Genomic DNA, 11331 nt, shown 5'->3' on the forward strand with positions numbered 1-11331 from the left:
ATCCACCCAAGGGTTATTAAGGAATTGAAGAATGAAGTTGCAGATCTCTTGACTAAGGTATGCAACTTGTCCCTCAAAACGGCCACGGTGCCAGAAGATTGGAGGATAGCAAATGTCACGCCTATTTTTAAAAAGGGAAAGAGGGGGGACCCGGGAAACTATAGGCCGGTCAGCCTAACATCCATACCGGGTAAGATGGTGGAATGCCTCATCAAAGATAGGATCTCAAAACACATAGACGAACAGGCCTTGCTGAGGGAGAGTCAGCATGGCTTCTGTAAGGGTAAGTCTTACCTCACAAACCTTATAGAATTCTTTGAAAAGGTCAACAGGCATGTGGATGCAGGACAACCCGTGGACATTATATATCTGGACTTTCAGAAGGCGTTTGACACGGTCCCTCACCAAAGGCTACTGAAAAAACTCCACAGTCAGGGAATTAGAGGACAGGTCCTCTCGTGGATTGAGAACTGGTTGGAGGCCAGGAAGCAGAGAGTGTGTGTCAATGGGCAATTTTCACAATGGAGAGAGGTGAAAAGCGGTGTGCCCCAAGGATCTGTCCTGGGACCGGTGCTTTTCAACCTCTTCATAAATGACCTGGAGACAGGGTTGAGCAGTGAAGTGGCTAAGTTTGCAGACGACACCAAACTTTTCCGAGTGGTAAAGACCAGAAGTGATTGTGAGGAGCTCCAGAAGGATCTCTCCAGACTGGCAGAATGGGCAGCAAAATGGCAGATGCGCTTCAATGTCAGTAAGTGTAAAGTCATGCACATTGGGGCAAAAAATCAAAACTTTAGATATAGGCTGATGGGTTCTGAGCTGTCTGTGACAGATCAGGAGAGAGATCTTGGGGTGGTGGTGGACAGGTCGATGAAAGTGTCGACCCAATGTGCGGCGGCAGTGAAGAAGGCCAATTCTATGCTTGGGATCATTAGGAAGGGTATTGAGAACAAAACGGCTAGTATTATAATGCCGTTGTACAAATCTATGGTAAGGCCACACCTGGAGTATTGTGTCCAGTTCTGGTCGCCGCATCTCAAAAAAGACATAGTGGAAATGGAAAAGGTGCAAAAGAGAGCGACTAAGATGATTACGGGGCTGGGGCACCTTCCTTATGAGGAAAGGCTACGGCGTTTGGGCCTCTTCAGCCTAGAAAAGAGACGCCTGAGGGGGGACATGATTGAGACATACAAAATTATGCAGGGGATGGACCGAGTGGATAGGGAGATGCTCTTTACACTCTCACATAATACCAGAACCAGGGGACATCCACTAAAATTGAGTGTTGGGCGGGTTAGGACAGACAAAAGAAAATATTTCTTTACTCAGCGTGTGTTCGGTCTGTGGAACTCCTTGCCACAGGATGTGGTGATGGCGTCTAGCCTAGACACCTTTAAAAGGGGATTGGACGAGTTTCTGGAGTTAAAATCCATTATGGGGTACAAGCCATGATGTGTATGCGCAACCTCCTGATTTTAGGAATGGGTTAAGTCAGAATGCCAGATGTAGGGGAGGGCACCAGGATGAGGTCTCTTGTTATCTGGTGTGCTCCCTGGGGCATTTGGTGGGCCGCTGTGAGATACAGGAAGCTGGACTAGATGGGCCTATGGCCTGATCCAGTGGGGCTGTTCTTATGTTCTTTAGCACCTGACCAACACACAGACTGCTTATAAACATGGAGGTTCTATTGAACCACCATGATTCACAGCTGTCAACCGATCTGTCCTCCATAAATTTATCTAATCTGCTTTCTCAAAGTCATTTTAAGGGTGTGCGATGGGCAGAGGAGGAGTATTTAATTCTTTCCTGACACCATGGTCCCTGGAGTAATCTACTCCTGAAGCAAATAGTGCTTCCATTGACTGTCATCAAGAAGCTTCCTCCTCGGGCAAACAGTGCTTTGGGGGCACAATTTTTGTTGGGACTTCTGTGTGGTGAGAAAAGGATTAAGTACTATCTTCCACACAGCAGTGTAGAAAGTAGGAGGTGGGCTACCATGGGTGCCAGGCTGGAAGGGTGTGCTTCACAAGGCCCAGCCAAGATGGCAGTAGCGGAAGCAGCAGCACCACCATGATTGCAGGTATGTAGAAGCCACTGCTACCCCCTCCTCATGTTTCAGTGGCTTTGTGATCTTGCTGCCACCCCATTCCTTCTTTCTTGGAGGCTGAGCGAGATCACAAAGCTGCTGCCGCTGCCATTACCTCTTCCTCTGGGAGAACCTGGAAGCGACATCACGATGGTTCACAACAACACAATGTCACTCTCCTGGGTGCTGCTGCCTCTAGCAATGCCTCTGTTCCCACAGTCCTGATTCTGCCTCCCCCCCCCCCACACACTGATATTTCACCAACAAAAATCAAAACTGCAGACCAAATTGTGAATTTAACCTAATACGTAGTTTGGCCTTAAGCTAGTGGCCACTCACCATGTCTTCTAGCAGTGAACTATCTAAAACTGCCTTATACCTTCAGACCTTTGGTCCATCTTGCTCAGTGTTGTCAACACTAACTGGCAGTGGCTCACCAGGGTTTCAGACAAGAATCTTTCTCTGCCATACCTGGAGATACTAGGCAGGCATCTAGGACTTTCTGGATGCAACACTGGTGTGCTACCATTGAGCTGCAGCCCCACTATGTTGTGTGTGAGGATTGAGAAGGTAAGAACCTAAGAAGAGCTGTGCTGTATATGGCTTAAGCCTCTTCTAGCCCAGCACTCTTCTCTATCATTGCTTCTGAGCAGTGGCATAACCAAAGGGAGCAAGGGGGTACATTGTCCTGGGTATCATGCCTTAAGGGGGTGCCAGTGTGCACCCCCAACAGTGGACCTGAGTCAAAAAAATGTGGTATTCTGAGGCAGAAAACTGGAAGTGCCTTTTTAAGTCCTTCGGGGGGGGGGGCGTTAAAAAATTTTGTGTCCCCATATGCCAGATGGTGTACCTTTCACCAGTAATTTAAAAGTAATTTACTACAACTTTTACAAGCTTCCATTTAACTGCCATGGCTAATGGCTGCTGAAAGATCTGGTCTCTATGTACAAGTTAGAAAAGAGACTCTAAGGGCAGGGAGCAACAGATATAGAAGATAAGATCATTCAAGATGCAAAGAAAGCTAACAGGGAATAGCTACATACCCTTGAGGGGACAAGGAAATTAGCTTTCAGTCATAGAAGCATTAGAGTGCACCTTAAAAGTTATCTCTAGTCCAATCTCCTCCAACATATGAAAGTATATTTATATGACCCATTCTCTTTAGACAGAAAATCAATCAATTCCTATAATGCCTGTATCAAAATAGGAGCATTCAAGGTATGTCATGATAGAGAAATCTCTGTGTTTTTCAGAAGTTAATCAGTGGAACTCACTGCTATTAGACACTGCTGACATTTACACGATGAACTGGATACCTGTAATGTAATAAAATAAGAAAATACATAGAAATCTGAAACCAACTTCAATGCTACTATTTGCCACTTACACAACGAGATAGAGTCCCCCTAATTGTGGAGCACCTGTGCTTCATCTAGAACTATAGTTTTTACTTGTGACCCTAAGTCCCCAGCCCTCTGCATCTTCAATGGATAACCCGAAACCTATATGGGAGTCACCACTATCCCCTAAAACACTCATTTTTTCACACACAGTGCCACAAGTAACTTTGAGAGAGAAAAAGTAATGAGAGGGAACAAAAAGACAAACACAGAAAGATAGTGTGTTTGCCGGAGGTAAGGGGGTGGGCAGAGAGTCATAGCAAAAATAATAGGGTCAAAAGTAAAAATTAAAGTAGATCCCATTTTGGAAGATTGAGATTAAGGGTGGGGTTTGAACCTAAAGAAGCTGAAGCCTGCTGCCCTTGCTCCCCCACCAATTTTCTAATGCTTTACCCTTTTCTTCTTCTGTGACCCAGAAAACCAGGATAGATATTTTGACATTAGCATTAATCCAGATCACATTTCTTAATGCATGCTAACCCAGCAGCCATAACAAGCCAATGTTTCATGTTGCCATGTTCTTAAAGCTAAAACAGTACATCTAAATCTTTCTTTATAAATTCTGACCTAGGACTTGATTGCTTATAACACAGGAAAAAGAGCTAAGGATTTATTTTTATTTATCTATTTTTCACATTTTTATATCACCATCTGTAGAACTCAGGATAGTGTACAAAAGGTCCTCTTCCTTTTGTCTGTTCTCACAGTTCTGTGAGGTAGGTGAGGATGAGAGAGAGTGACTGGCCCAAGGTCACTAAGGGGAAGCTTCATGGCTGAGTAAGAATTTGAACCTGGATCTTCCAGGTCTAAGTCCAACACCAGAACCACTGTTTACACCATTCTGGCCTGTTTGGAAAACAGCAACTTGATGACCCCTTTGGGAGCAGCAAGCTGGGATAAAAGAAATTCCAGATAAACAAATAAACCCTTGGAATCCAGCTCAAGTTTAGCAAATGTTATCGTGGTTAACTTTGAAAGAGGACATAAGTAGGAGAGTGGGAAGAGAGTTGCAAAGAACTCCACTTTGATCTAATTGCTTCTCTGGGGTAGAGGGGTGTGCGTGTGCGCGCGAGAGAGAGAGACCTCACTTTAATTTGCAGTTGAGTGGAGAACCTGCAAAACACTTTCCTTTGATCTAATAAGCTCAGCTCTTGCAAAGCTTGCTTCAAACTGCCAACAAAATTGTTTTGGACAAAGGTGGAAGTGGCCTAGATAAAATTCAGCAGGTTAGACATTGTCACTGAAAGAGGGAGGTTAACCTCAAATGGTTGTGTTTTCCATTCAACGTGGAGGGGAAGCTGGCAGAGCTGCAATTCCAGCTGCTTTCCTTGAATACTATTCCACTGCCCCTGGATATCTATTCTACACATTTTAAGCCCTCCTTTTCTTGCAGTGCTCAATGGCTGAATCCCAAAGTTTTGCCTTCTATCTCAACTTTGACCCCTCTCAGTTCAAGTCAATCTCAAATAGCCACCCTGACCTCTGTTTCATAGTTGTTGTTTTTTTTTGGGGGGGGGGGGGGATCTGTTGCAATGCTCCATCACTGCCACACTAAATGAGAACAACAACATACAATGCCAAAACCCTGCAGGTGTGGGATACAGAAAGTCCATGGCAGTTCCAAGAGGTTGCTCTCCAACCACAGCTGACTGGTTGGGGCAAGTGTGTCTCTTGTTGGCAGGCAGGCGCCATGTGCTCCCTCCAAACCTTCGTTATAGCCAGATAGGCAAAACTAATGCACCTCAACAGATGTCAGCAGGTGTGCAACAGTGCATCTTTCCTCCCACCTGCATGCACACACAAGGTGCTTCTTGTAGAACTTTCTGGACAAACGCCCAAGTTGTCTAACAGGCTTGCCGGCTCTGCTGTGTCACCGAATAACAGCATCCTATTAAAAAGTTGGAAGCAATCCTTGCCATGCAACCATTAGAGAGAATATGTGCATACCATCTGGCTCCACAGAACAGCTTGGAGTCTGCTCTCCCCCCCTCCCCAATGCTAAGAGCATTGGCACAATGCCCTGAAAAGAGTAAGAGGTGAAATTGGGAAGAGGTTTCTAGGATTCACTTACTGGACTTTCTCCTTTTTCTCCTTCTCCTTGGCCGTTGCCAGATTCTTTTCTCACTCTTGTGTCCAACTGGTGCTTCTGGATCTCTTCCCCGGAACTCTGCCCCACCAGTCTGGTGGGGTAGGTGATTTCGGAAACACCCCATTTTTTGCGCCAGCTGGCATTCGGGATCCACCTCCGCAAATCACCTGGTTGTGTGTCTGCCTTAATGAAACCTGCTCCAAGAAAGAAAAGAAAAAGAATGGCAGTTAAGGTGGAAAAAAAAGATGGAGGAACGAGTTGATGAACAGGATTTACAGCACAGTCCTATGCCCATCTACTCAGAAGTCTCATTGAATTCAGTGGGACACACTCCCAGGAAAGTGTGTATGGGATTGCAGCCTTAATTTCTGAGATGAGGTTTTTAACCTGCCCAGAAATCACCCTTGTATGAAGGAGGAACTAGGTAGTTGGTTAGCTGTGGCCAATCAATCGTAAGGAAAAATATTCTAAATATGATCAGAGGCACTTTTTTCAGGACTTCAGGGCTAGTTCAGGTACTAAAAATAGGCCAGGGTATAAAATCTGTTGAGACCTAGGTCACACATTAAGCCCCCAGAGGTTACCAAAATGATTGAGCTCATGATGGGAATGGCAGCACAAAGGAATACGGGAACAGAAGTGGCGCTCCTTCAACCATCTGCCTAAGTGCTTTCCACATTTTCAAGGGCAAGCTCGTTTCTTAGGCCACTTTAGTTTTGTTCTGGGCATGCACCCTGAATGTCCTCCTTTTGATCAGTGGTTTGCTTAATTTCTAAACACAAGAGGTGCTGGGATTCAATTGGTCCTAGAATTCATATGCCCTGAACTAGAAGCCCTGCCTGGGCATCACAAACCTGGATGGAGGGGGCTACTACAGTTGTCCAATGGACATGGGAGTGCACTCGGCACATGTTCAGGGACTCCCTCTTTTTTGTCATGACTTCACTTGTTTCTGGGTACACAAAGACATGCTGGGCTGAGCCCTTGCTTATTCCCAAGCATTCCGGTAGCCAGAATCCCAGACATCACTCCACAATTCATCCATAGCCCTCTCTAAAACCAACTCCCCTCCAAAAATGTAAGCTATCGAAGCCTTTATGCTGGGGGGGGGGGATTTCCACTCCCTCCACTATTCATCCTCACTCCCTTCCCAGGCACCACTGCCAGGAGATGTTCTAGCCATCCCAGCTGTTGCTCAACCATCTCCACCCTAGGGCTGGGAGGAACTGCAGAAAAATGTGTCTATGCAGCAGGAAAGACTGCAGTCACAGTACTGGCCGGGTGGGTGGGTGGGTGGGTGGGTGGTGGGCATAGAAACGTGAGCATGGGGAGAGGACGGATTCCAAACCAAGGAGATGTTTACCAAAGCAGCAAATTGCAGCCCACTGACTCCCGGCCAAACGCCCCATTCAGAAAGGGAATGTGGAGTAACCATGCATTATTGGGAGGGGGGGTGTAAGTGGTGGGACATGATGTTCTCTATCCGCCCTAGGGATGCATGCCTCTTAACTCCCATTCTTCTGCCAGCCCAGCCTTCCCACCCTATCTGATGCCCTCCCTCTGAAGTGTGTTGCAAGAAGAGACTGGGGTAAAGGAGCAAAGTTGGGGGGGGGACACCCATTGGAAAAAGAGGCTCCCCTCACCTGAATGACAAAGCAGCAGCGAGAGAAAGGCTGTCAACACCCAGTTGTGCTGCGGGCAGCTCATAATGCGTTCATAATCGGACCGAGCATGGGCACCGGTTGGCACGGCATGCGTGGAAGACAGGTCTCGGTGCCCTTTCTTCGCTTTCTTTTGCTTTGCATTGAAAAACTGGGAAGCTCTCCAGTCTTTTCCTCTCTTCTTTTTTCCTTTCCGGACTGTTGCTGAGGGAGAAGAAGAGAGGAGAAAAAGAAAATCAATGAAAGAGTAAGCAGGGGGTTTTCCCAGGCAAATCAGAACCACTGAAGAGTTGGGCACAGGCAGGAGAGGGAGTGAAATTTCTCCATCCTGGTTTTGCAGAGACAGATCTAAGAGTCCAACATGATGTGAGGGAGAGATGTGGAGAGTTGGGGGGGAGCAAAGGAGAAAAAGAGCACGTGAGCTGCAGAGATCCCTCCTCCTGCCTTTTTAGCATGGAAGGGCCGTCTCTCTCTTTCTCCCTCTCCCCCTACCCCTCCTCTCTCTCATAGACACAGCCTATCTTTCCTTATGGACAGGGATCAGAAAAGGCAGCAGGCACCAGCCAGAGGGAACAGAGTGTGCATAGATCAGCCTGCTTTCCACATGCACAGAGACAAATCATGCTAGCTAGAACAAATGTCCTATTTGATTATGGGGGAAAAAAAACCTCTCATTGATACAGGAAGGGATAACTGCCTTGGAAGACTGGGCCAGGGGCACAATCCGATGGATTCGAATTCCAGATTCAGCCCCAGAACATGAGAAACTAAAAGTGCCTCTGAGCACATGCAGAGCAGCTCCCATTATTAGAGTAACCATCACCAGTTCTCTGACAAACATATGTGGGATTGAGACACAGGGCTAACCTCGAGGAAAAAAAACTAAGTACCCTGTGATATTCCAGCTCAGTCATTCAAATGTGATCTTGTGTCTATTTATATAAAAACTGGGGTGCCAAGCCAGGGAGGAAGGGGTGTCTGAGTTTTATATCCCCCCCACCAAGTTGCTCCACTACACCCAACTTGAGAATTTTCTCAGCCCCAAACAGGGATATCATAGTAGTTGGCTATTTACATCCAAAACAAAGGCAAGGACCAACAAGACTCATATTTCTTGTGAGCAAGCCCTTGCCTTGCCTCAGAACCAGAGCACAGAGAATTCAGAACAGAGAGAGGCAAGAACTTGTGCTGTACTGAGCCAAATGCAGCCCTCCAGCCATGCAGTAATTGATTGAGATTGAAACTGCAGGCACAGAGGGGTTGTCAATCAGGGGGTAAATGACCCAACCAGGTCTGATGGGGTACAAGCTGTCCAGGCCCAGTTTCTAAAGGGCAGACTATATTGAGGCCCAATTACGTGTAATGTTAAACATGCCACTGCTTCTGACCTGCTGCTTATGTTTTCTCTGTAAAGTAGTAGCTGGAATATATGTGGTGATGGGGCATTAACCCTTGGACCTTGCCACAGCTCCAAGTCACAACAGCCTCTCCCATTGCTGCTACTTGCTCAGGAAGGATGTTCCCATTAGGTGGCTGCCCTCCTGGGCAAATAGTCATAGGGAGAAAGAGCACAGAGACTGCAAATTGGGAGTAGGGTAGGAGCAAAGGGTTAAGGCCCCCTCCTCTCATGCTGCAATACCACAGTCTCTCTCTCTTACATATGCTACTTAGCAAAGGAGGACTGAATGCATGAGGGCCAATGGCATGTTTAATGTTACACGTTGCCTGCCTGGTCCTATGACAGCGTTTCCTAAGACCTCACTGCAGTGCCTATTTTTAGTCCCAGGCTACACTGAGGCACATGTGAAAACCATATCCCTGACTCACACTCTGTTACTTTCTGTGTGTCCCTCACCACTACATGAAACCTTTACACTAGTTCAGTGGTTCTCAAACTGTTTAGCCCAGACTCACTTTTTAGAACGATAATTTAGACGGGACCTACTGGAAGTGATGTCATGGCTGAAAGTGCTGAAACAGTGCACTAGCTCCTTAGTGTGGAATTGCCATTCTTTGCTTAGTGTTTTTCCCCATGATCTAAACCAGTGTTTCTCAAAATGTGGGTTGCAAGCCAATTTCAGCTCAGTCCCCATTCATTTCAATATTCTATTTTAATATACTAGACTTGATGCTCCCATTAATATATTAGACCTGATGCTACCATGGTATGTGACTGCATTTGGGGAAATGTTACAGACTTGTAGTTTTAACAAGCTAGTATGCATATTCTTTTAACAATGATAGTAAATGGGACTTACTCCTGGGTAAGTGTGGATAGGATTGCAGCCTACGATTGTTACAAATTTTCCTGTTTGATGATGTCACTTCTGGTCATGCCATAACTTCTGGTGGGTCAGATTCTCATTCTAAAAAGTGGGTCCCGATGCTAAATGTGTGAGAACCACTGATCTAAACATCATTCCTGTCACAAGCTAACATTTTCTATGTTGTCTTTAAGTTATTTTTTTTTCCACTTAAGGTACAATTACTGCACCAGACATATAGGGCAGGCAGGCAAAGGAGCATTGTGGTCAGGGACACTGTGCCTTTTTTGATACTGCTTCTACCCCTGTAATTATTTCATTGGGGGGGGGGGGACAGAGTATTACCTTCTTTCTTATATAAATCACACCTTCTAAAACCAAAAATTATATCCCTGCCTGATAGGAATGAAGGAGCTCCAATTTCTTACCACAAGTCCTGAGAAGCTTTGAACAGACCAAACATGAGTAGACAAATCCATTTTTTTTTTATGCCTCTAGCATTATTTGTGACAGTTCTACACAGAACTAACATAATTGATGCTAGGTGCACAAAAGTCAAAACACCTGTTTATATACGGCTATCTGTCCATGCCAGATCTAGATGGTCAATGCTGGAATGTTTTAAGTTGGTGGAAGAAAAGATACAAAATCTTGTTCAACTAGCCAATTAATAGGGCATCAGTCTATAAAGTCTTAACATTTTAAAAATATAAGTATTTCTAAAAACCAGAAGAGGCATTCCCTTTTCTCTCACAAAAAAATGGGAATACTTCTAAGATCCCTGCACATTGCCCAACAACCAGAGTATGCAATTTTTTTTTCCTTCCATCAGCCCTAGAAATCATGAAAGTCGAGCAAGAGCCATTTGAAATGACCACCGTTCTTTTCCTCACTTAATGTGTTCAATCACACAACAGTAAAGTCAAATATGTTTCTTCTGTGTAGAATTTTGATTTTTATCAATTGGACTTCACCACTGGGGGGCCACACTACTTCCTAGTTCATCTGAATGGAAACACTGGTTCATCTGAATGGAAACAATGGAAGCAAAACGTACATGCATACGCAAAACTGTAACTATATATGTAATTATATATAGCTTGCTCTTGGCATGGAACCCTGGCATGATGTCGTGTGATTAACCTGAAGAGCATGAGTGATCACCTGGCAGGACAAAGTTCCAAACAACACAGTCCTGGAACGTGCTGGAATCCCTAGCATGTATGCACTGCTGAAACAGAGACGCCTGCGTTGGCTCTGTCATGTCGTGAGAATGGATGATGGGCGGATCCCAAAGGATCTCCTCTATGGAGAACTCGTGCAAGGAAAGCGCCCAACAGGTAGACCACAGCTGCGATACAAGGACATCTGCAAGAGGGATCTGAAGGCCTTAGGAGTGGACCTCAACAAGAGGGAAACCCTGGCCTCTGAGCAGCCCGCTTGGAGGCAGGCTGTGCAGCATGGCCTTTCCCAATTTGAAGAGACACTTGGCCAACAGTCTGAGGCAAAGAGGCAAAGAAGGAAGGCCCATAGCCAGGGAGACAGACCAGGGACAGACTGCACTTGCTCCCAGTGTGGAAGGGATTGTCACTCCTGAATTGGCCTTTTCAGCCACACTGGACGCTGTTCCAGAACCACTATTCAGAGCGCGATACCATAGTCTTTCGAGACTGAAGGTTGCCAACAAAGGAGTGAATAAATGAACAAGGAAACTGTTCACAACCTCATCAACAAAACCCCTCCCAGGCAAAGAAAACAAACACACATTTATGAAACATGTTCAGAGATTAGATTTATTTAGAAATTTTTAAAAGGGAATTTATACTACTTG

At 45.6% G+C, this 11331-nt stretch overlaps 1 protein-coding gene across 2 annotated transcripts in view; it reads right to left on the reverse strand.

Annotated features, from left to right (window-relative positions):
• ADAM11 (ADAM metallopeptidase domain 11) overlaps positions 1–7597 on the reverse strand; it is a 59746-nt gene extending 52149 nt beyond the window's left edge. For both annotated transcript variants that reach the window (XM_066627302.1, XM_066627303.1), the window contains exons 1-2: positions 7219–7597; positions 5558–5769 (exon numbers count right to left, since the gene is read on the reverse strand). In XM_066627302.1, the coding sequence (XP_066483399.1) occupies positions 5558–5769; positions 7219–7282 (276 nt within the window). In that variant the 5' untranslated portion in view covers positions 7283–7597. The remainder of the gene's footprint in view (positions 1–5557; positions 5770–7218) is intronic.
• Between the last annotated feature and the right edge of the window lie 3734 nt (positions 7598–11331).

Source organism: Tiliqua scincoides, chromosome 5 (assembly GCF_035046505.1).
Source record: "Tiliqua scincoides isolate rTilSci1 chromosome 5, rTilSci1.hap2, whole genome shotgun sequence".
Lineage (NCBI taxonomy): Eukaryota > Metazoa > Chordata > Lepidosauria > Squamata > Scincidae > Tiliqua > Tiliqua scincoides.